We start from the raw sequence: 26,582 nt of genomic DNA, 5'->3' as shown, positions 1-26,582 counted from the left end.
TTACGAAACCCTTCCATTGAAAAGCCCCATCCCAAGATACATGATGAGCTATGTCTTCTCCACCAAGGGACTCTACTCTCGTATTCATCATGCAAGCTGAAAGAGAGAACACGTCGACGCTTCAGATAGCGTTGAAATTTACTAGACAACACTATGCCAAAGGTGCTTGATCTTTTCCTTATTCACAACAAAACAATAACTTGATTCAACACTAAATTCTTCTCGAGGGTACCTATCACCGTGATCCACGATCCCCATCATCATCATCATCAAGTTCTAGTTCATTTGCCTGCTTGATCCTCTTTGCATCCCTAGATTGTGTCCGTCCACGCTTTGGTTTACCTCTTCAGAAAGCAAAAGGGCTGTTAGAATTCCTAGATTTTTCCTCAGCCTCAAATATCTTGCAAGCATGCACACACAAAGCAAGGATTTGCAGTCCGCTAAAAATGGGCGTTGATGAAAAAGTCCACATCCTCATGACCATCTTCCTTGATGCACAATAAAAAAACTAAACGAAGGTATTTTACAAATATCAGGCATAAAAAAGGTATGATGCTCGTTGAAAGGGAGAGTGGGGGCCCTCATTTTCTACACACTGCAGTATTTAGATCTCTCATACTAAATACTAAAACAAGTCCAGATCCAAGTCCAAGAAACTCCAAGCTCGTGAACAAGGTACATGGGTAATGTGTAGATGACAAAGCTTATTGTGTTCAGCTGTAAAGCTTGCTGCCCAAATCGGAGGAGGAGACAATCCACAAGAAAGGCCGCACAGGAAGGCGGTGTCAGCCAGTAGGCGATGGTGGTGGCCAGTCAGTTTTCGGTGAGCAACCAAGAGGCGGACGCAGTTTCGTACAGTCTAGCAGCCAGGCAATGGTAGGCGTACGACGGTGGTGGCCAGGCAGAAACTGGCACAGATAGGAGGTGCAGCCAGCTAGCGGTTGTATGATCCTATTTGTCCAAAAGAAGGACAAGCCTGCACGCCTTTGTGTAGATTACAGGGCATTAAACAAACTCACCATCAAGAGTACATTTCGGAGCGTTTAGACGGTGCTGAGTTTTTCACTAAGATCGACCTCAAGAGTGGTTACCATCAGGTCCGCATTTTTGAAGCTGACATTCCAAAAACAGCTTTCCGGACAGAGCGTGGGCACTACGAGTTTATAGTTGAAACTCGCAGCGGCAGTGCCCGGGGGACTAGGGCCTTTGACACACTTGTTGATACCATCAACGCATATTAAAATATTTAAACATGGCCACAGTCTTAACACATATCCATCATCACTTTGCATAAAACATAAAGCTGGGCAAAACATCCACAAATGCTGAAAATGGAGCTTGCACGTGTGACACCGCATAGAGGCCGGAATGGGCCGACCCCCCCCCTTGGAGTATTTTATTACCCAAGGAGAATAATATCATGTACAAGCTTTGAGGGCCTTACTCTCCCCACGGGAGATGCCGGATTATCCATATACAAATGCCATAACACAGCCCAACACGAGGCAACCAAGCCGGAACATATGCTGTAGAAATGCCGAGCCAACAATATAATCCATATACCTCCGTGTGGGTACTGATTCTTCCCCAAAAACCACGGGTCTTCATGCAATAGAAAGGGTACATCAAGTACAACTCTCCATTCAGCCGGTACAGTAGGTACAATGGCTGGTACAACAGGTACAATGGTTGGTACAGTCGATACAGTGGTTGGTACAACAGGCACAGCAAGTACAGAAGTTGGTACAACCGGTACAATGGGTGGTACAGCAAGTACGGAAGCTGGTACAATCAATACAAGGGTTGGTACAGCAGGTACAGTGGCTGGTACAACTGGTACAATGGCTGGTATAGCAAGTATAGCAAGTACAGAAGCTGGTACAACCGGTACAATGGGTGGTACAACAAGTACAGAAGCTGGTACAGTCAATACAAGGGCTAGTACAACAAGTACATCAAGTACAAATGTTGGTACAACAAGTACAATGGCTAGAAATCATAATAAATGATTAAATACCCTTGCCTTCAGTATTTCTTCGCGATGGAAGCCTCCAAAACAGTCCCCAACAGCCGGTATTCTTCATGGGCAGCCTTCAAGAGAGAGAGAAAGAGAGTAGCCATCATTAGGGTAGCCTGTTAACGGTGGTAGAGGCTAGTGTGCAGCAAGAGAGCCTTTATTAATGAAGAGAGAGGACTCCAATTTATAGATTTGGGCCTCCCATGAGCTAAAATGGCAAGAGAAGGCTACAATGACAAGTGGAGAGCCACACAATAGCTGAAGTGACAAGTGTGAGGCCACTTGTCTCACTTTGATCCATTTTCTAACAAGTGTCAGGCCACTTGTCTCACTTTGATCCACTTTCTTGCCACATGTCCCAATCTAAGAGATGGGTTCTCCCATAATCTTTAGCTCTAAAAATATCCCAACTAGTAGACATTCTGTCATAGGCACTTTGCCAACTCTTGGTATCTGCTCAATTCCAGATGTAATGACGCGAACAGAAATTCCATCGGAGTCGGGCCAAAAATAGCAACTCTCCTAAATTTTAGGAGTGTGGTCCTTTGTATTCAAGGATAATCCCCCATTCCCAAAGCTTGTACTTTCCAAATATTTAAACATCCTGGAGTCCACCAGACCCCTTTCAGACTGGGAAATGTTTAGGCTGGTGACAGTAGTCATGCCTTTTGGGCTTACAAATGCACCTGCAACCTTCAATAAGATGATGTCTAGGATTTTCACTGTCCACATTGGGAAGTGTGTTTTCATATTCCTTGATGACATACTAGTCTTCTCAGCCACTGCAGAGCCGAGAAAGATGTGGAGAAAGTCTTGCAACTTTTGCGAGATAATCAGCTCTACATAAACGCCAAAAAGTCTGTCTTTGGTGTTAAAGAAGTTCAGTATTTGGGCTATATCATCGGTTCCGATGGGATTAGACTAGATCCATCAAAGGTTCATGAGATCTTAGATTGGGACATTCCTAAGACCGCCCAAGAAATCCGCTCATTCGCAGGTCTTTGTCAGGCCTACAGTACCCATGTCCATCAGTTTTCCAACCTTGCAGCACCTCTTACCGACTTGCTCAAGGGAGTGAAGACTCGCAAGCAGAAAGTTTCAGTTACAGGCAAAGCACTTGATGCATTCCGTGCACTCTAGAAAGCTGGCCTGTATTAAAGTTAGCATCTTGGGATAAACCTTTCGAGGTCATTACCGATGCAAGCAATGTAGCCATAGGAGCAGTTCTCCGGTAGGACAATAGACCCGTGGCATATTACACTAGAAAGTTGGATGGTATATGACAAAGAGCTTTTGGGTGTGATCACAGCACGCAAACATTGGAAGCCTTTTCTTTATGGACAGGTTTTCATAGTGAAAACAAACCACCAAGCACTTAAGTGGCTTCAAACTATGCCCAGTGCCCAGTGGAGTGATCGACAGGCTAGGTGGAGTCAACTCTTCCAAAAGTTTGGAGGAATGATTGAATATATCCTTGGTATGTGTAACCCAGTAGCAGATGCTCTTAGTCGAAAGGCCAACATCCAGGCAGTCCAATAATCTACCATTCTCGAAATCATGGGGAAGGACTTAGATAGTATGAAAGACCAATATGCGACTCCCCTGAGTTTGGTACTCAGTACAGTTTGGCCCTCAATTCTGAGCCAGGCCATTATTCCATCCAGAACGGTTGGTTGTTCTTTAAGAACAGCCTCTGTGTCATTCGGGAAAAGCGTTCCGCTCTTCTCCATGATGCCCATGACTCCTTAGTTGGAGGACATAGGGGTATCAACAGTATCCTTGAGAAATTAGAACGGTCCTTTTATTGGCCAAAGATGAGGCGTGATGTCTATACACATGTACAAGTCTATAAGATTTGTCAAAAAGTAAAGGTTCCATATACAAAGAAGGCTGGTTTACTTCAACCCTTGCCTATCCCCGACGGACCTTTCATCCACATATCTATGGACTTTGTAGGGCCTCTACCAGCATCCACCGGATCCCGTAACACTTAGTGTTTCACCATTGTGGATCGCTTTAGTAAATTCTGCATGCTCATCCCATGCAAGCATACGCATGCAAGCATACGGTCACAGCCGAGGACGTAGCTCGTCTGTTTCTCAAGCATTTGTACCCAATTTGTGGTTTGCCTAGCACCATCACCTCAGATAGAGATTCCAAGTTTACCTTGCATTTTTGGAGGGCATTATTTGAAAACTTCGGAACTAAGTTGCAGTTGTCTAGTGCATTTCATCCGCAGATAGATGGCCAAACATAAATTTATAACCAGTTGGCCTTTGATGTTCTCAAGTCATACTGTCATGACTAGCACTCCAAATGGGAACATTATCTTCCATTGGTCCAAGCTATTTTGAAGGACACTCATTCATCCAGTGTTGGACGGACTCCATATGAAGCAGCATTTGGTCGTTGTTTCTCTCCTCTTTTGACGAGATTGGTGTCTCCATCTCTAGAGGCTAATAAAACCACGGAAGCATTTTCCGAAATCATCGAGTCAATCAAGGACCGCTTGACCAAAGCACAGGAAGCATATAGCAGACATGCGAATAAGTCTAGACGAGATGTCCATTTCAAGGAAGGAGATTGGGTCTATCTGCGTATCATGAAACAAAGATTGAAACAAGTGGGCAAACGTTGTCCCAAGCTTTCATTCCGTAGTTTTGGCCCTTTTCCAATAGTTAAGAAGTTAAGTGATGTCTCCATGAAGTTAAAGTTGCCTACCAGTTGGACAATGCATGATGTTTTCCATCTTTCTTGGCTAAAACCATATGTTTCTCCAGAAGTGTTTGATGTTTCAGACGAACAGCAGCCAGACGTGGTAGACGAAGCAGAAATCATTGAGCCCAAGCAGATCCTTCTTCATCATTGGAAGCATGGTTCTGGTCGACGGATACGTCAGTTCTATACAAAATCCCGAGATCGAGGTACCCACGAAGCCGTATGGCTAGACGAGGAGTTCTTTCAAGAGTACCCCCAATTGTTGGCGGATTACTTGGAAGCCATGAACCTGCCGCCAAGCTAAGCAGGAGGGAATGTCACATGCACTCTGCACTGTAGTGCATGGAGACAAGTTGGCTCATCATCAACAGTGCGACATTTGTACAGTATTAGTACCATTCAGGATGATATTTGTCGTACGCTGTGACCCCATTGTATATCCTCAGTCCAGGATAAGTCAGGCACGAGCTACGTAGGTCATTCTCAGTCATAGTCAGTCAGCTAGTCTAAGTCTCTTAACCCACTTAAAGAGACGCATTCATGCATATACAGTCCCTAGAAACCTTAGGGTTTGCATCAGAAAGCATCCTGCATATTGCACATCATTCATGCATAGCATCTAGACCATTGCAGGAACCTCAGATAGCATCTAGGAATTATCCAAGATTTATCTAGGATTTTTATGGTAATTTTTCAGCATTTTTAGCATTTTATACATCATTTAGACATTTTTATTTGGACTTGTGCAGTCAGCCAGCACTGTAGCCAGATGACTGGCACATCTTGTCGATATAAATAGAGGCTTTGCATAATCATTTAGTCATTCATCATATTCAGCAAGAGAGCCATCAAGCGCTTACCATCCTCAGCCTAGGAGCATAGGCGATGGCAGTTTCAGCCCTCTCTCTTCAGCGTTTGTCTCCTACAGCCCTAGGTGCCTCAAACGCATGAGCATTCAGCCATCTACATCAGTAAAACGCAGCAGTTCAGCATTCAGCCTTCAGTCCATCTTGCGTTTTCTGCATCCAGGCAGTTTTCAGCATTCATTCATTCATCGTTTTGCTCCAGCCCCTTGGTGAAGGTAAAATGCAGCATTCTCATTTATTTACAGCATTCATATACAGCCCAGAATAGTCCCAAACAGCCCCTCTCTCAACCCTAGCTTTGCATCCCTCCCTCGTACCATTGGGAAGAGTGCATAGGCTCGAGATTGGACATCTTTGGTGTTTCTACAGTAGTGCACAGTTCAGCCCAACACTTGGTCTTCAGAGGTCTTGCGTTTGGCTTATCGTCAGTCACACCGTCAGTCTCTTTAAAGATAATAAAGCAAATACTATCTTGGTAACGGGATGGGGGGCCCTTCAGTGGGTAATTCGGGACCCCATACGGTGTACAGTTCTCATCTCTCTCTCTCTCATTTCGCTCTAAGTTTGAAGTATTAAAGTGGATTGCTAAACTTGCGAAACTCGGGATACAGAAGACGGTGTGAGCATTTGTGTGACAGGATCCTCCAATACGAAGACTTCTGCTGCATGTTACAATTCTGTGGATTACCAAAGTCAGGAAATGGGAATGATGGTATATAGATTCTATCTTTAGATTACCAAGAAGATCAACCATGCATGTTATCAGTTGAACCTTTTAGATCATTGGAGGATACATAATGCCTTCCATGTCAGTTTATTGAAACCACCTTCAGAGGAGCTTGTATTGGAGGATCCACCAGAGGTGGAAGCACAAGAAGAGATTTTGCAAGCAGAACAGATTGTGTTTCATTCTGAGAGAAGAAGAGAAAAGAAACTGGTCAGAAAGTTTCTCTTGAAGTTCAAGAATTATTCGCCTTTCGATGCGAAATGGATGCCAAAGAAGTACTTTAACGACTATGCAGAGATACTTCGAGCTTATGAGGAAGTGATTGATCCCGATGTATTTGAAGTACCGGCATAGACATCTTGTGAACAAGACAGATTCAAGAGGGAGGGATTGTACCTCTAGTCCTCTTCATTGTGTATATATATTGGAATGGAATTGATCATTATCTTGCTTATATAATGTAGATGATTGTATCGGATTTCATAGTCGGGCGGCCAATGCGATGAGATAGCCCAGATGACTATTAATGAACAGTCGGGTGGTCGTTGGCGACCAGATAGCCCAGATGACTGAATTGGATTTCATAGTCGGGCGGTCAATGTGACCAGATGGCCTAGATGACTATTGATGAACACTCGAGCGGTCCTAGTGACTAGATGGCCTTGAGGATTGACTGAGCGGTTTCCTTCGGGAGCCAAATAGCTCAGCACCGGTTTTCAATGAGACTAGACAAACGGGAGGATCTTTACTTGTGCATTGCATATGCTGATGTATGCTTGAATTTCTCTGACTTTGTGTGCTGTTTTTGATGTATGGAAAATGCTTGGATTTATGGCATGTGATAGTCCACTGGCCTCCAGACTACCTGCCCAGTACTTGGAAAACCTAGTAGACCTGAATGATGCATACCTCTCTGTTGACTAGCTTCTGTCTAGTTTTTGTAGGAGGTAAGTATGCATTTATTTTATCCAACACATGTGACAGACCATGAAGAACTACCATCATGTATAAAGCCATTGCTTGAAGAAAAGGCATGGAGCATGAGCTTAGTAGATAGTCCGAGGAGCAGAAACTCGGAGCACCGAGGCAAGCAGGCTTCAGGAGAGGCCACTCCACACTATATCATATCTTTACACTACGGGGGATCATTGAGGAGGGCAGAGCTCATGGGCAATGGATATACTGCTACTTTGTGGATTTTTGCAAAGCTTTTGATATTGTCCCACGGGGGCCAGACTGATCAAGAGACTGTAGGATATGGGAGTGCCAGTAGAGATGCTGTGGGGGATCATTACACTCTATGAGACAATCACAGGCAGAGTACGAGCTCCAGGAGGAGATGTTGCCAGATCAGTAAATGACACCACAGATATGCGGAAAGACCAGATACACAAGCTCACCAGATGGGGCTAGTACTTGGAACATATGGATATGCTTGGAACACTCCTATTCCACAGTTGAGGACAACTGGGATATAAGAGGGAGGGAATGCAACTATTTGGCCCTCCTAGCTCTTTTCACATGATGGAACCATTGCCTGGACATTGGACAGGTAGAAGAAGGCATGGGAACAAGGACCATGAAATTTGCACATGAAAAAGCTCCAATCTTGGTCAAAAAGCAAAGAAAAGCAAAAAGTCAAACTGGGTTGACCGTGAGCCAGGAGTAGCATTGGCAAGAGGAGACTGAGCCGGACCAAAAAGCATAAAGCCGTTTTTTCAAAAAGCAGCTCTAAGGCCTAAAAACAAGGCCTTGAAGCCAGAAAAGCAAAGCTTGGAAAAGCTGGCCATATTTGAGTAATATTTTATTATTATTAAAAGGTATAAAGGGAAAAGCAAAGGCAAAAAAGGTAAAAGCAAAAGCATAGCTTTTTGGCTAAAAGCAAGGCTCTCCACAAGTATAAAAGAAGGACGAACCTCTCCAAGATTATCATCATGGTTGAAGGGTGTGTGAAGTTCATCATCATCAAGGGTGGTCATCATTGTTGAAGGTTGGAACTCAACATCATCATCTTCATCAAACACAACCAACTGCTGTTCGTCTCATGTGCAACGCCGGTTGAGTTGTTGGCTGCGCCACCTGGCTGTGCCACCTATCTACGCCAGCCCCAGTCGCCTAAGCGCTACCTAACAGCCCAGCCACTGCCACCTAAGCGCCACCAACTAGTCTGCCAGCATTGCCTGTACACCTGCCAGCCCCTCCACTGCCAACTGCGGAGGCTATGCCACCTCGCTGTACCGGCAGCCAATGCCTGTTCTGTGCGCTAACGGTTGGTCTGCTGACTGTGTTTGACTGGCTGTGGTACCTACTGCCGCCAGAACCAACAACGCTACTTGTGCCAACTATACAACGTCACCGCCTGGACCTGTCCTACACCGCCGTACTGCTGTGTGCTGCCTGGTTTGAATAGCGTTGCCTGCACCACCTGCTGTGCCAGGCTGCAAATGGTGAGGAAGAAGGCCAAATAAATCCAGCTCGGAGAAGCTCAAATAACTGCTTTTCTAACTTGCCTTCTAAAGTCTTGGAAAGACGATAGGAAAACCTGCTAGGAGGATCTGATCCAGGGACCAAATGAATGTGATGGTCCTTAGGGCGAGAGGGTGGGAGACTGGGCGGGAGATCGTCCCTAAGCATAATGTCCTGATGTCTGGACAGGAGGTTTGCTAACTAAGGGACCGAAGATGAAATGGATGCTACCAATGAGGTAGGGGCTGTTTGAGCACGAACATAAAGTAGGGCTCCTTCTGCTCCCTTGCGGATAGCTCGTCTAGCCTGGAGATGAGAAATCAATGGGATGCCAAGAATGCTTCTATCCCCACGAATCATGACAGGCTCAAGAAAACCTTTACAGATAGTAAAAGTGTCCTGCCCCCAATCGGGAATAGGCTCATACTGACGGAACCACTGAATTCCTAAGATCATGTCACACCCCAACAGAGGCAAGACAACGAAATCTCGTTGAAATGAGGCCTTTTGAACTTCAAAGGCAAATTGTTGCGTCTTCTGAGAAACGTGGGTGCGAAGACCACGTGTAAACCCGTCCACATCCAGATGATATGGGACTAATGTGCAGTTCAATTTATTAGCCAACTGGGGAGAGATGGCGTCTTCAGAACTACCCATATCGAAAAGAACTACAAACTGTCGGCCCTTGGCAGAGCCATAAGCTCGGATGAGGCTCTTCTGTGGAGCATCGCTCTCACCCTCCTGCTTAGCATCAAATACCACTGATGGCATAGGATGCATAGAAGGTAAAAGTTGAACCGCATTGGTGGTAGTAGGCGGGGCTGGAGGAGCTGGGGAGGCTGTGGCAACTGTGCAAAAGGGGCTTTAGCGGCTTGTTCCGCTTGCCATTTGTGGCAATCCTTCTTACCATGTCCTATGATGTGACAGAAAAAACATCTATTTTCTGACTGATACTTCTTTTGCTCCTCTGGAGAAAGATAACCTCTAGTAATGCCTGATGTAGCCTTTTCATCGGGGGTTTTCTTAGGCTTAGATCCTTTGTCTTTCTTACCCCCTGAACTTGAGCTATTACTACCGTCCTTCTTAGCATCTTTAGAAGATGCGTTACCTTTCCCTGGCTGTGCAGTGGATTGCTGCTGCTGGTGTTTGGTACTGGACTAAGATGACTACTTGGGCTTGCCTCCGTTCATCTTCATTTCTTCATTCTGAGCGAGAGTCAAAGCCCGGTCATATGTACTGGGTTCAAAGTTATGAACAGTGAACTGAATGTTAGGATCCAATCCACGAATGAATTGCTCCATCTTGGCCTGTGCAGAGAACCCTAACTACTGTGCTAAAGTGATGACCTTGCCGAAAAACCGAAGCACTAGGGATCCGTTCTGTCTGAGTCCATAGAACTTATCTGCCAGATCGGTCATGTACTGGGGCGGGAGGAATCTGGTCTTTAGGTCATGGACAAAGGTATCCCAACTCAAAGCTGTGACACCTGTGGTCTGGTCTGTATAGAGATTAGACCAATGCTGCCACCATGTGATTGCCTCACCAATGAGATGGGGAGCCGCTACGTGGACTCTATCCTGAGGATCTCTGATCCTAGCTAATGGAAAATGAGCAGTAAATTGATGAATAAACAGATTTACTGCTAAATGATCACACTTACCATCATACTTACTGAAATTAGGTTGACATCGAATGATGGTAGTTGATGCTGCGGACTGCTGGCTGGTGGTACCTGAGACTGGGGATGCTGAAGAGAGGTGCTGGTATCTAAGATGAATGGCCTCCTTTTCCCTTTGGTGCTTGAGTAACATACGTTCTCGATCAAGCTCTCGTTGGCGCTCCCGAGCGGCGAGTTCAGCCTAACGCCAGTCTTCGTCGATCCTGCGTTGGGCTTCCTCATAGTCCCGTCTTTTTGCTTTTTCTTGTTGCTTTCTAGCTTCTGCTTCTGCTTCTGCTTCTGCTTCTCTCCTTTGGGCCTCGTCCTCTCTCCTTTGTTGTTCCATCTGAAAGAAGAGGGAGATGTAGTCGGGTGCTGTTGGAGGCGGAGGAGGACGTGCTGCTGCTGCCTCCAAGAGTTGGAGATGCTCCATGAGCAGCTGGTTCTGAGCTCTAAGAAGAGCTATGGTGTCTGTGGTAGACAGAAGAGCAAGGTCTCCTTCGGGGGAGACGTCTTCCAGCTGATGAGTACTCTCCTATGTAGACATGATGCTGAAGTCGGTGGTCGTGCTGGAACGCAATCTGACCATCCAAGGATGCCCTCACGCTAGGATACGGTGTGTCTGGACAAGCTGAATCTGATACCAATGTAACATGCAGTGGAAGTCTTCGTATTGGAGGATCCTATCACACAAATGCTCACACCGTCTTCTGTATCCTGAGTTTCGCGAGTTTAGCAATCCACTTTAATACTTCAAACTTTAGAGAGATATGAGAGAGAGAGAGATGAGAATTGTACACCGTATGGGGTCTCGAATTACCCACTAAAGGGCTCCCTATCCCGTTACCGAGATAGTATTTGCTTTACTATCCTTAAAGAGACTGACGGTGTGACTGACGATAAGCCAAACGCAAGACCTCTGAAGACCAAGTGTTGGGCTGAACTGTGCACTACTGTAGAAACACCAAAGATGTCCAATCTCGAGCCTATGCACTCTTCCCAATGGTACGAGGGAGGGATGCAAAGCTAGGGCTGAGAGAGGGGCTATTTGGGATTGTTCTAGGCTGTATATGAATCCTGTAAATGAATGAGAATGTTGCGTTTTACCTTCACCAAGCGGCTGGAGCAAAACGATGAATGAATGAATGCTGAAAACTGCCTGGATGCAAAAAACGCAAGATGGACTGAAGGCTGAATGCTGAACTGCTGCGTTTTACTGATGTAGATGGCTGAATGCTCATGCGTTTGAGGCGCCTAGGGCTGTAGGAGACAAACGCTGAAGAGAGAGGGCTGAAACTGCAATCGCCTATGCTCCTAGGGCTGAGGATGGTAAGCGCTTGATGGCTCTCTTGCTGAATATGATGAATGACTAAATGATTATGCAAAGCCTCTATTTATATGGACAAGATGTGCCAGTCGGCTGTCTACAGTGCTGGCCGACTGCACATGTCCAAATAAAAATGTCTAAATGATGTATAAAATGCTAAAAATGTGGAAAAATTACCATAAAAATCCTAGATAAATCTTGGATAATTCCGAGATGCTATATGAGGTTCGTGCAATGGTCTAGATGCTATGCATGAATGATGTGCAATATGCAGGATGCTTTTTGATGCAAACCCTAAGGTTTCTACTGACTGTATATGCATGAATGCGTCTCTTTAAGTGGGTTAAGGGACTTAGATTGACTGACTGACTATGGCTGAGAATGACCTACGTAGCTCGTGCCTGACTTCCTGGACTCAGGATATACAATGGGGTCACGGCGTACGACAAATATCATCATGAATGGAACTAATACTGTACAAATGTCGCACTGCTGATGATGAGCCAACTTGTCTCCATGCACTACAGTGCAGAGTGCATGTGACAAGAATCCATAGCAATACTCTCTCATGGAGCATTCGGAATGGACAAGAGTTGCAATAATCCTACTGGCTTTTGTCGATCAAACTTGTACCTTCTGACAAACCAATCATTCTCGAACATATCGCTCAATGTCCTTTCTCATGTTCTACAAAGCTTGAGTTGTAAGGTGGAGCATGGCATTTCTTCAATCACTTTAGGCCTCAAATCCTTTGTCTCACATAAGCGGGTTTGCATCATAAGAAAACCCTCTTTTATGACATAATAAGTCACCAAATCTTCATTCTGCAATCTGTTCCAGAATATCTTTGAAATCCTTATCGGTGGCATAAAGATCTTTTCCATATGATAACCCATAAAAACTAGATGGCTCATGGATCTCCATGAGAATGAATCCACTATCTTGTTGTCCTTAACTTTCATAGACTACAGCATAACCTTCACGGTCCAAGACTGCTCCAATGCAATCTCACAAGGCATCACATTCAACCACAAAAGGTTTTGATAAGTCTAGAATAATGAACACTATTCCTTTGCTAGCATAAAGTTTCAATGCTTCAAAAGATTCTGTTTCAGTTTTGGTCCATAAAGATCCCACGGCTTTCTTTGTCAAAACTTGCAATGGACTAGCATCCACTGTAAACCTCTTGATGAACTTCCTGGCATGATATCAATTTGATGATCTTCCGATCTCCCTGGCTTCTTGTTTTGGCTTGTTACAACCATATGTCCCTTCTTTCCACATTGGAAACACTTCCCTTCTTTGGCATATTCCTCGCGTTGCTTGAGGAACAATTTTCTTCGAAAGAGTGGAGGTTTGTCCCCACTCCCATCCTTCTTCCCTTGAGACTTGGCTCTTGATGGGGATCAATCTTTAAACTTCTTCTTTTGAGGTGGATCCCAATTGTCGTTCGTTGTCTTGCTGTCCATCCAAGGCATGTACAAAGCCTTGGCTTGCAAAGCTTTGTCTTGAGCTTCTTCCAAAGTTTTCGGACCAGCCATATACACTGCTTGCATAAGCTTAGGTTGTAATCCATTCACAAACTTATGCATTTCCATTAGTATAAGAAGTAAACTTCAATGAAATAGCTGAAAAGTACTTGAGATAAGTTGCCACATTCTCACCGACTTTTTGCTGTACCTCATGCCATTCTTTTTGCACATCTGCTTCAAAATTTGCGGGTAGAAACCTTTTGTTGAACGTAACCTTAAAGTCGGTCCAAGTCTTTGGCTCGGTCCCTTCTTGTACCTCTTTTAGCCACCAATTTAAGGCGGCATCCTTTAAGTGCATGCGAACCATGAGAAGCTTGGACTTTTCAGAGTAGTCCTCTCCTCCGAAAGCAGCATCGAATTGCTTGATAAAGGATAAAGCTTCTTGTGTATCCCTCTTACCATAGAAAGCATCGAACTTGACACTCTTCTCTCCCGGTTTGAAGTCCATTTTGCCAGTGTGGATGTCGGCTCCTTTGCCTTCTTTTCCCTTACTTGTCCTGAAGAGGCTGCATCTAAGATAGCAGGCCTATGAGTAGCCTCCTTGTCTCATCCACAGGGAGCAAATCTGGTGGCTCTAGATCCTTCCGAAATGGTAACTCATTTAGCACGAAGATAAGGTTTAGCAGCTTCACCTCCTTCGGCTTCGGTGGCTCTATCTTTGATGAAATCTTCAAACATGTGAGCACTTTTTTGATCCAATTCCCTCTTGGCTCTCCAAGCAAGAAATTCTTTGTCTCTAAGCAAACGCCTAAATTGCTAGAAGTCATAATACTCTTTTGATGATATGGCCCAATCTCATGAGTAATGGATCAACGGCCTTGGTTCCCATCCTGAAGTCTTGGATCGGCCTCATAGTTGTTCCCTTCATTAGGCCCTTGGTTGCCCTCTACTCTTGACATGGTTCTGTCACCCCAAGAAAGATTTCTTCAAGAGAAATCCTACTCTGATACCACTGTAAGCCCAATGGGGCGTGTCGTGACAGATTCCACCACGTATCCAAGAGGTAGAAAATAGAGAGAGAAAATAGAGATGTTGGAACCTCAAAGCCTGGAGGCTGCTCGACAGACACCTCCCGCAAGTCACCATCTGCCACTTGCATGGCTTTCCTACAAGTTGTGATATGCAGCGGAAGTCTTTGTATTGGTTGATCCGCTATGGCTGAGGAATGACCTACGTAGCTCGTGCCTGACATATCCTGGACTGAGGATGTACAATGGGGTCACGGCGTACGACAATTATCATCCTATTGGGTTCTAAAACTGTACAAATGCTGCACTTCTGATGATGAGCCATCTTGTCACCATGCACTTAGTGCAGAGTGCATGTGACATTCCCTCCTGATTAGCTTGGCGGCAGGTTCATGGCTTCCAAGTAGTCCGCCAATAACTGGGGGTACTCCTGGAAGAACTCCTCGTCGAGCCATACGGCTTCGTGGGTACCTCGATCTCGGAACTTCGTATAGAACTGACGAATCCGTCGACTGGAACCATGCTTCCATCGATGAAGAAGGATCTGCTCAGGCTCAATAACTTCTGCCTCGTCTACCACGTCTGGCTGCTGTTCATCTGAAACATCAAACACTTCTGGACCAACATATGGTTTTAGCCAAGAAACATGGAAAACATCATGCATTGTCCAACTGGCAGGCAACTTTAACTTCATTGAGACATCACTTAAAAGGGCCAAAACTACGGAATGAAAGCTTGGGACAACGTTTGCCCACTTGTTTCAATCTCTGCTTCATGATACGCAAATAGACCCAATCCCCTTCCTTGAAGTGGACATCTCGTCTAGATTTATTTGCCTGTCTGCTATATGCTTCCTGAGCTTTGGTCAAGCGGTCTTTGACTGACTCAATAATCTCGGAAAATGCTTCCGTGGTTTTATTAGCCTCTAAAGATGGAGACACCATTCTCGTCAAAAGAGAAGAAAAACGGCGACCAGAGGCTGCTTCATATGGAGTCCGTCCGACACTGGATGAATGCGTGTCGTTCAAGATAGCTTGGACCAACAGAAGATAGTGCTCCCATTTGGACTGCTGGTCATGACAGTATGACTTGAGGACATCAAAGGCCAATTGATTATAAATTTCTGTCTGGCCATCTGTCTGGGGATGGAATGCACTAGACAACTGCAACTTAGTTCAAAGTTTTCAAATAATGCCCTCCAGAAATGCGAGGTAAACTTGGAATCTCTATCTGATGTTATGGTGCTAGGCAAACCACAAATTGGATACCAATGCTTGAGAAACAGACGGGCTACGTCCTCGGCTGTGGCCGTATGCTTGCATGGGATGAGCATGCAGAACTTACTAAAGCGATCCACAATGGTAAAACACTAAGTGTTACGGGATCCAGTGGATGCTGGTAGAGGCCCTACAAAGTCCATAGATATGTCGATAAAAGGTCCGTCGGGGATAGGCAAAGGTTGAATTAAACCTGCCTTCTTTGGATGGGGAACCTTGACTTTTTGACAAATCTTACAGGCTTGTACATGTGCATAGACATCACGCCTCATCTTTGGCCAATAAAAGGACCGTAATTTCTCGAGGGTACTGTTGATACCCCTATGTCCTCCAACTAAGGAGTCATGGGCATCGTGGAGAAGAGCAGAACGCTTTTCTCGAGTAACACAGAGACGGTTCTTGTAGAACAACCAACCGTTCTGTACTGAATAGTGGCCAGACTCAGAAGTGAGGGCCAAACTATACTGAATACCAAACTCAGGGGAGTCGACATATTGGTCTTTCATACTATCCAAGTCCTTCCCCGTGATTTCGAGAATGGTAGCTTCTTGGACTGCCTGGATGCTGGACTTTCGACTGAGAGCATCTGCTACTGGGTTATGCTTACCAGGGATGTATTCAATCATACCTCCAAACTGTTGGAAGATTTGACTCCACCTGGCCTGTCGATCACTCCACTGGGCACTTGGCATAGTCTGAAGCCACTTAAGTGCTTGGTGGTCTGTTTTCACTATGAAAGCCTGTCCATAAAGAAAAGGCTTCCAATGCTTGAGTGCTGTGATCACACCCAAAAGCTCTTTGTCATATACCGAATAATTCTTTTCGGCGACATCCAACTTTCTTCTGTAATATGCCACGGGTCTATTGTCCTGTTGGAGGACTGCACCTATGGCTACATTGCTGGCATCAATGATGACCTCGAAAGGTTCGTCCCATGATGCTAACTTTAATACAGGTGCTTCTGAGGCAGCTTTCTGGAGTGCATGGAATGCATCAAGCGCCTTGCCTGTAACTGAGACTTTGTGCTTGCGAGTTTTCACCCCCTTGAGCAAGTCGGTAAGAGGTGCTGCAAGGTTGGAAAACTGATGGACATGGGTACTATAGGCCTGACAAAGACCTACGAATGAGCGGGTTTGTTGGGCGGTCTTAGGAATGTCCCAATCTAAGATCTCCTGAACCTTTGATGGATCTAGTCTAATCCCATCGGAACCGATGGTGTAGCCCAAATACTGAACTTCCTTAACACCAAAGATAGACTTTTTGGCGTTTATGTAGAGCTGATTATCTCGCAAAAGTTGCAAGACTTTCTCCACATCTTTCTCATGTTGCTCCGCAGTGGCTGAGAAGACTAGTATGTCATCAAGGAATATGAAAACACACTTCCCAATGTGGACTGCGAAAATCCTAGACATCATCTTATTGAAGGTTGCGGGTGCATTTGTAAGCCCAAAAGGCATGACTACGAACTCGTAGTGACCACACTCTGTCCTGAAAGCTGTTTTTGGAATGTCACCTTCAAAAATGCGGACCTGATGGTAACCACTCTTGAGGTCGATCTTAGTGAAAAATTTAGCACCATCTAAACGCTCCAAAATGTACTCTATCCTGGGCATAGGAAACTTGTTCTTGATAGTGAGTTTGTTTAATGCCCTGTAGTCTACACAAAGGCGTGCAGACTTGTCCTTCTTTTGGACAAATAGGATAGGTGCAGCAAATGGGGAGGAAGAAGGCCGAATGAATCCGGCTCGGAGAAGCTCAGATAACTGCTTTTCCAACTCGCCCTCTAAAGTCTTGGAAAGACGATAGGAAAACCTGCTAGGAGGGTCTGATCCAGGGACCAAATCAATGTGATGGTCCTCAAGGCGAGAGGGTGGGAGACTGGGTGGGAGATCGTCCCTAAGCATAATGTCCTGGTGTCTGGATAGGAGGTCTGCTAACTGAGGGACTAAAGATGTAATGGATGCTACTAATGAGGGAGGGGCTATTTGAGCACGAATATAAAGCAGTGCTCCTTCTGCTCCCTTGCGGATAGCTCGTCGGGCCTAGAGATGCGAAATCAATGGAATGCCAAGAATGCTTCTATCCCCACGAATCATGACAGGCTCAGGAAAACCTTTACAAATAGTAAAAGTGTCCTGCCCCCAATCGGGAATAGGCTCATACTGACGGAACCACTGAATTCCTAAGATCATGTCACACCCTAACAGAGGGGAGACGATGAAATCTCGTTGAAATGAGGCCTTCTGAACTTCAAAGGCAAACTGCTGTGCCTTCTGGGAAATGTGGGTGCGAAGACCAGGTGTAAACCCGTCCACATCCAAATGATATGGGACTAAAGTGCAGTTCAATTTATTAGCCAGCTGGGGAGAGATGGCGTCTTCAGAACTACCCATATCGAAAAGGACTACAAACTGTCGGCCCTGGGCAGAGCCATAAGCTCGGATAAGGCTCTTCTGAGCAGCATCGCTCTCACCCTCCTGCTTAGCATCAAATACCACGGATGGTATAGGATGCATGGAAGGTAAAAGTTGAACTGCATTGGAGGTAGTAGGCGGGGCTGGAGGAGCTGGGGAAGCTGTGGCAACTGTGGCAGAAGGAGCTTTGGCAGCTTGTGCCGCTTGCCATTTGTGGCAATCCTTCTTACCATGCCCTATAATGTGACAGAAAAAACATCTATTTTCTGACTGGTACTTCTTTTGCTCCTCTGGAGGAAGATAACCTCCAGTAATGCCTGCTTTAGCCTTTGCATCAGGGGTTTTCTTAGGTTCTTTATCCTTCTTACCCCCTGAACTGGAGCTATTACTGCTGTCCTTCTTAGCATCTTTAGAAGATGCGTTACCTTTCCCTGTCTGTGCAGCTGATTGCTGCTGCTGGGGTTTGGTACTGGACTGAGATGTCTGCTTGGGCTTGCCCCCGTTGAGCTTCATTTCTTCGTTCTGAGCGAGAGTCAGAGCCCGGTCATATGTACTTGGTTCAAAGTTACGAACTGTGAACCGAATGTTGGAGTCCAATCCACGAATGAATTGCTCCTCAGATAACCCTAACTGCTGTGCTAAAGTAATAACCTTACCGGAAAACTGAAGCACTGGGGAACCGTTCTGTCTGAGTCCATAGAACTCGTCTTTCAGACCGGTCATGTACTGGGGCGGGAGAAATCTGGTCTTCAGGTCATGGACAAAGATGTCCCAGTCAAAGGCTGTGACACCTGTGGCCTGGTCAGTATGAATACTAGACCAATGCTGCCACCAAGTGACTGCCTCACCAGTGAGATGGGGAGCCACTTAGTGGACTTTGTCTTGAGGGTCTGTGATCCTAGCTAATGGAAAATGAGCATTAAATTGATGAACAAATTGATTAACTGAAGAATGATCACACTTACCATCATACTTGCTGAAATTCGGTTGACTGCGAATGATGGTGGTTGCTGCTGCGGGAGGCTGGCTGGTGACACCTATGACTGGGGAGACTGAGGAGAGCTGCTGATACCTCAAGTGTATGGCCTCCTTTTCCCGTTGGTGTTCGAGTAACATACGTTCTCGATCAAGCTCACGTTGGTGTTCCCAAGCGGCGAGTTCAGCCTGACGCCAGTCTTCGTCGATCCTGCGTTGGGCTTCCTCATAGTCCCGTCTTTCTTCTTTTTCTCTTCTCCTTCGGGCCTCGTCCTCTCTCCTTTGTTGTTCCATCTGAAAGAAGAGGGAGATGTAGTCGGGTGCTGCTGGAGGTGTAGAAGGACGTGCTGCTGCTGCCTCCAAGAGTTGGAGACGCTCCATGAGTAGCTGGTTCTGAGCTCTTAGAAGAGCTATGGTGTCTGCTGTAGGCGGAAGAGCAAGGTCTCCTTCGGGGGAGACGTCTTCCGGCTGATGAGTACTCTCTCGTGTAGACATGATGCTGAAGTCGGTGGTCGTGCCGGAACGCAATCTAACCATCCGAGGATGCCCCCACGCTAGGATACGGTGTGTGTGGACTATCTGAATCTGATACCAATGTGATATGCAGCGGAAGTCTTTGTATTGGTTGATCCGCTATGGCTGAGGAATGACCTACGTAGCTCGTGCCTGACTTATCCTGAACTGAGGATGTACAATGGGGTCACGGCGTACGACAATTATCATCCTATTGGGTTCTAAAACTGTACAAATGCTGCACTTCTGATGATGAGCCATCTTGTCACCATGCACTTAGTGCAGAGTGCATGTGACACAAGTCCCCTGGGAAAGAGCTTCCTCAACTGCAATAGGCTCTTTGTCCCGAATGATACGAGACATCAAAGCATAGTTCACTTGTAAAGGTTCCTCTGACTGACAAACACAAGAACTGGAATGTCCCTACCTACAACATTTGGCAAGCCATCCACCTACTGGTGCCAACATTTGGCAAGCCATCCACCATCTGGTCCAGGAAAGCCTGCCGCCGCAGCGTATCCACATTCAAGTGGTCATGACGAAACTGCCATAAATCACCTGATTGAGAACCTGTAAGAGAGAGTGCTGAGAGTTCGTAGATCCCATTCTCCACTCCGCCTTCCCATACAATCTGGCCTGTTACTTTGTAGCTTCGAACAACAAAATGCTCATCAAACTCCACCCATACGCTAGTCTTGCAAACCTCATGTACTAACAACAGATGAAAACCAAGGGATGGGACATAAAGAACCTGGGAGGAATGCTTCCCCCCTCTGCCATTGGGGAACGATCTCTAACCTGCCCTCACTGTGAATAGGGATAGTGGACTTGTCATGACTCACCAATCAGGATGTGACCTACGTGCCTTCTAAGATCATGTAATAACTCTCGGGGAAGGAGTCATGTGCCTGGAAGCACCACTGTCTAGAATCCAGTCCCGAGTGTCCCTAGTGGTAAGTCCAACCACCTCCCTGCTCGAAGGAGATGAAGCATTTGTGTCCATAATCTCCAAGTGCACAAAAGTTGGAGTCTTCACGGTTACTGCTAAGGAATTTGCACCCTTCTCAGTACTCCGCTTAAGACATTTCCTCCAATAGTGGCCTTTCTCGCCACAATTGTTATAGGTCCTCTCTGCCTTCAAGACGCCACGATCCAAGTCGAGCTCCTGCTCAGAAGACTTCCCTTTGCCCTTACTGCGGCCTTTCGACCGCTGGCCAGTCAAGGCCTTAGAACCTCCATCTTGTGGAGAGTTCATAAAACGCTCTTCCTGGTCCAAGACGTGCTGAGCCTCCCACTGGTGATCAAAGAGGAGTAGAAAGCTGAATATTGAGAGGTGAGATGAGACAGCAAAGTGATGGCCATGTCCTCTGAAGATATCTCCTTCCCAGCCTAAAGAACCTCCTGCTGAAGAGCCTGCAACTTGTTGATGTGCTCTCGAATCGTCGAAGACTTTGCAGGATTCATCACCCGCATCTGGAAATCTGCTTCATGGGTGATACCCTGTTATACAAAGAAACCAAATGCTGCCAAATCCCTCTAGCCAGTGTCATATGTTTGATATGATTAATCACCTGTGGTGTACAATTAAGAAAGATGAAAGAACGCACATGAGCATTGACACGATCCCACAACTGTGCCTGAGCCTCTCGTTCTTTCCTAGTAGAGGGTAAAAGCTCCCCGTCCTCCAACTCCGGCCGTGAAACACCAACCACAATGAAATCAGCCAAGTCATAAGACTCCAAGACAGACTCCATCATTACCTTCCAGATGCCGTAGTTGGTCCCGTCCAATTGTCGATCCACCGGGAATGTGGAGAGAGTAGGGATCTTTACGTGCTTCTCAACCATCTCAAGCAAATCTGCCATCTCAAGGATTCACAAGGTCTTGTGAAGGGAGGGTGGGTGGGAAAAAAATGAAGAAGAGGCTGCAAACAATATGCAAGGTGGCTGTCTAACGGTGATGGCCGCATTCTACCCGATCTCCAAGTCCCAAACAACCCAAGAAATCTCCAATCAACACCACAAATCAACAAACCCTCAAGCTCCCACGGTCTCCAAGCTTCAAGCCACCTGGGGCTTTGATACCATGTGGAATGCACAGCAAAAAATGAGACAAGTGCTGTGGAGAACAAAACGCAAAAGTGTAGAGAGAGAGAGAGAAGCTGTATAAAGTCTGCTATATACACGAAGATCTGATACAACAATAGGTCCCTCCAGTGCTGGTCGCATGTCAAAACAGCCAACAGGGCGCTAATGATGTCCACGACTGAAGACAAGCAGTCGGCCAGCAAAGGTACAGTCGGCCAATAGAGGATATCAAGTCGGCCAAGACAAAAACACCAGGCGGCCAGCACAAACTGTCCCACAACCAGAAAAATATGAAAAACATGGAAAAAAATGGGGAAAAAAGATAAGAGCTCTTGGGCAGGCACACCCACAACAAAGGCCCTCACTGCACAGACCGGAGATGATTGCTAACAAGAGAGAGGGAGAGAGAAGGGTTTGTGAGGGCAAAAGGACAAAAGGACCAGATGTATGAGAGATCATAGCAAAACAACAGAACATGAAATGGGTGAGTGAGCGCATATATGATGGTGAGTGAAAATATGTACAAGAGGTCCTCTGATGTGAGGAGACTCAGTGCAGAAGCAAAGACGATGTCGAAGCTGAAGCAAGGTAGGTGACGAAGGCTCGCGTCGATGTGAGGCAAAGGAACTCCGTGAGGTGGTCGGTGTCGAAGGCTCGCGTCGGTGGAAGCAGAGGCACTCCGAGGTGGTAGTGGGCAACGGAAGGTGAAGTGATGCAAACTCTGGTGACAAGGCCCAAGGGTGCTGCGGTACTTGAAGGGTGATGAAGAGCAAAGAGGGCTGCCGTCCCGAGTGATGCACACTCTGGTGATGACGAGGTGCTGCAATACTTGAGCAGTGGTGAGGAGCAGAGAGGGCTGCCGTCCTGAGTGGTGCAAGTGGTGCAAGCTCTAGTGACAAGGGTGCTGCAATACCTGAGTGAGAGGCAAGGTGCAGAGAGGGCTGCCGTCCCGATGATGTGAGATGGTGTGCAAAGAGGGCTCCTGTCCCAAGGTAAACTGTAGAAGAAAAACGATGATGCACTGTAATAGAGATCCCAAGGTAAACTGTAGAAGAAAAACAATGATGTACTCTATGTAGCAGAGAGGGCTGCTGTCCCCATGAACTGAAGATAAGGCGTTGGTGCGCACTATGTAGCAGAGAGGGCTGCTGTCCCCATGAACTGAAGATAAAACGCTGGTGAGCTCTGTGTAGCAGAGAGGGCTGCTGTCCCATAAGCTGAGGTAAAACGCTAGTATGCTCTATGTAGCAGAGAGGGCTGCTGTCCCATAAGCTGAGGTAAAACGCTGGTATGCTCTATGCAGCACAGAGGGCTTCTGTCCCATGAGCAGATATAAAACGCTGAGGATATGCTGATGTAAACGCTGATGATGTGCTGATGTAAACGCTGATGATGTGCTGATGATATGCTGATGTAAACGTAGATGATATGCTGATGTAAATGCAGATGATATGTAGCAGAGAGGGCTGCTGTCCCAATGATGTACTGATGTAAAACGCTGGTGTGCTGGAGCTGACAGGCGAAGATGATGAAGCAAATGTAGTGTAGGCGCCAGCAGCAGCAGCAACAGCAGCAGATGATGATGTGGTACCAGATGTGTGCAATGATGAGGTACAAGATGCTGAATGATGAGGCGACTCTATATAATATATAGTATGTGGGCTGCTGGTCGGCCCAATGCAAGGGGCAGTCAGCCAAAAGCAAGACACAAAAAACAAGAATAAAATCTAATAAATCCAATAAAATCCCCTTTTTAGGGCTGGATAAAATGCCATTTTCACACAAGGTTTAGGGAACTTTGCACAGTACACACACACTGAGCGGGGAACAAGCCCCGTCCCCCTTCAAGAACTTATTCAGGAACAATCCACAGGCTCACAAGCCAGGATCAATACATCAATGAATACAAAAGCAAACAAATATGCCAATGTAGAAATCCAAATCAGAGTCGATGTCGAGGCACGAGATTTCTGATGCCGAGCACACCACGGGGATGACCCACAAGAATCTCTCATCGGGCTAGTACCAAATCCAAGTCCAAAGAAACTCCAAGCTCGTGAACAAGGTACACAGGTAATATGTGTAGATGACAAAGCTTATTGTGTTCAGCTGTAAAGCTTGTTGCCCAAATCCGAGAAGGAGACAATCCACAAGAAAGGCCGCACAGGAAGGCGGTGTCAGCTAGTAGGCAATGGTGGTGGCCAGTCAATTTTTGGCGAACAACCAAGAGGCGGACGCAACTCAAATGGCTGGCGGTTTTGTACAGTCCAACCAGGTGATGGTAGGCATAAGGCGGCGGTGGCCAGGCAACAGCTGGCACAGATAGGAGGCGCAACCAACTAGCGGTTTATGATGGCGTGGCAGGTGGTGCAAGCGATGCTGTTCAAACGAAGCAACACACAGCAGTACGGCGGTGTAGGACAGTTGCAAGCGGCGGCTTTGTACATTTGGCACCATAGTCACAAGAAACATTTCAAGGTTTTTCGGGTTTTGTTTCGAAAGGTTTCGTCCCTTGGCTAAGAAACCGCAAGGTTTCGAAAAATCAATAATTTCATAAATTATAAATACTTAAAGAAATTATAGTAGCCATCTAAAAAGTTAGTGTAATGATGAAAAAATGGTGTCTTCTCACACATCTCGGAGAACTATCCTTATTTTGGTGAGGCATTATGGCAATTTTGCTTGATTAGATGCCACAAGTGGTTCAATCAAGGACTCTTAAGTAGAAATTGGAAAAGATTTAAGACATTGAAGGATGGTGTATGAAGAAAAAGGGGAAAGAAGAGAGGAGAAGAAGAGGAAGGGAGAAGAAGAGGAGAGAAGAAGAGAAAGAAAGAATAAGAGAATGAAGGAAGGAGTAGAGGTGAAAGAAGTTGTAGAAGATGGAAAAGGAAAGGAGGGAGGCATGAGAAGAAGAGGGAAAGAAGGCATATACTACTGAAAGTAGCTCCAGGACATGGACAACATAATTTCTCTCATGCGTTCTGAGTTTTCGAGATTCATGTAATGAGGAGGATATGGAAGAAAAACAAAAATTAAAAATATCCCAGAAAAATCGGGAGGGGAAAAAAATGAAACCTAAAATTTAGGTGAAATTGGCGTACTAGAGAGGTTTCGAGGTTTTCGAAGTTTCGAAGTTTCGAAGTTTTGAGAATTTGAAAGCTAGAAATGGGTTTCTTTTGTTACTATGGTTGGCACAGGCAATAACAAGCACAAAGTTCCAACCTTCAACGATAATGACCACCTATCACATGCACTCTGCACTCAGTGCATGGTGACAAACTGGCTCATCATCAGTAGTGCATAAGTTGTACAGTATTAGAACCTAGCAGGATGATATTTGTCGTACGCCGTGACCCCATTGTACATCCTCAATCCAGGATAAGTCAAGCACGAGCTACGTAGGTCATTCCTCAGCCTTAGCAGGTCAGTCAATCAGTCAAGTCCCTTAACCCACTTGGAGAGAATCATTCATGCATGTAGAGTCAGTAGAAGCCTTAGGGTTTGCATCAGAAAGCACTCTGCATCTTGCATAATATGCATTCATATGCCTGTGCATCATTTAGAACATCCCAGAAGCCTTAGGGAATTTACTAGGATTTATCTGGTATTTTTTCCATATTTTTTGGTGTTTATTTAGCATTTATTGTCATTTATAAATATAAACTTTATTAAATAAATGACCAGCCAACTTAACCAGCCTCTAGTTAGTATAAATAGGCTTGCATAGGGCTTAGTTTCCCATTCAGTCTTCAGTGAGCTAGGCACTTTCATCCTCAACCTTAGGAGCATCCCCGCCTTCAGCCCTAGACTAATCCAACCCTATTGGAGCTTCTGTGTTTGCTTCTCCAGCCAGGAGGTCTTGCGTTTTGCTTCCAATCAGCATCTACGGCAGTCCAAGCATACTACAGTCCTTGCAGAGCTAGGCGCAGCCATTCAGGACATAGGCGCCTGTATTCAGCACCTTTTCAGGCCCCAATTCAGCAGGCATCTCTGCGTTTTCTGCATAGTACACAGCCGCCTGCAGTTCAGTCCTCCACAGCCCTGTGTTTGCAGTACTACAGTAGCACAGCCCTGCGTTTACAGTTCCACCTACAGCAATTCTACAGTAGTTCCTCCGCCTATATGCATCATCCATACATGCTACAGCCCTCTGGTGAAGGTAACACAGCATTCATAAGCATTTACAGCATTCTCACATGGCTTAGAACAGTCCACCACCTTCTTTTCTCAGCCTCAAGTGTGCAGCCCTTCCTCATGCCCTTGGGAAGAGTGCATAGGCTCAAGATCAGTTCATCGAGGTGTTTCTACAGCCGTGTACAGTTCAGCCAGGCTTCCGATCCTCCGAGATCTTGCGTTTGGCTTATCTACAATCCACAATCATTCTCTCTAATTGATCGGGCTATAGAGCTGGGGGCCGGGGCGGTCCAGGTGCCCCAAGATGAGAGGCCCATCTCGACACCGGCAGAGACTACAACAGAGGATCGGGACCATACTAGCACGGCATGGGAGACGTCCAATCAGAGTACTCACCATGGAGGACATTGAGGATATCCGCCATCGACCGATGAGAGACATCTTTGGATAGTGATGTGTATGATGCTTACCTTTGTTGCTGGAGTTTTCCTCCCAGATGTTATCCATTAGGAGCTCCTAGTACCGTACTTTTCCTCATAGTTGTTTCAGTTTCAGTTAGTTGTTTAGTTGTTTTTAGCTTTTCTTACACAGACATTGTATCAGATCCACCAATTGTTGTAACCTTTTTGGTCTCATAGGTCATTTTGGCCTTCTGAAGACGTTAATATATCATTTCATTTCTAAAGAAATAAAGCAAATACTATCTCGTCATCGGGATAGGGGGCCCTTCAGTGGGTAATTCGGGACCCAATCTGGTGTACAGTTCTCATATATCTCTCTCTCATCTCTTTAAAGTTTGAAGTATTAAAATGGATTGCTAAACTCACAAAACTCAGGATACAGAAGACGGTGTGAGCATTTGTGTGACAGGATCTTCCAATACAAAGACTTCCGCTGCATA

General features: G+C 45.8%; 1 protein-coding gene across 1 annotated transcript in view; it reads right to left on the bottom strand.

The window, feature by feature from the left end:
• LOC147628773 (chromatin modification-related protein eaf6-like) overlaps window positions 1–26,582 on the bottom strand; it is a 40,021-nt gene that overhangs the window by 135 nt on the left and 13,304 nt on the right. The window contains exons 6-7 of the mRNA XM_086814017.1: window positions 233–344; window positions 1–96 (exon numbers count right to left, since the gene is read on the bottom strand). The exon at window positions 1–96 is cut by the window's left edge and continues 135 nt beyond it. Coding sequence (XP_086670143.1) covers window positions 236–344 — 109 coding nt within the window. The 3' untranslated portion in view covers window positions 1–96; window positions 233–235. The remainder of the gene's footprint in view (window positions 97–232; window positions 345–26,582) is intronic.

This window comes from Cibotium barometz, chromosome 19 (genome assembly GCF_041138505.1).
Source record: "Cibotium barometz isolate CiBa-2024 chromosome 19, ASM4113850v1, whole genome shotgun sequence".
NCBI classification, from domain to species: Eukaryota; Viridiplantae; Streptophyta; class Polypodiopsida; order Cyatheales; family Cibotiaceae; genus Cibotium; species Cibotium barometz.
The sequence above is the reverse complement of the archived record's forward strand: the minus strand, read 5'-3'. Positions and strand labels throughout refer to the sequence as shown.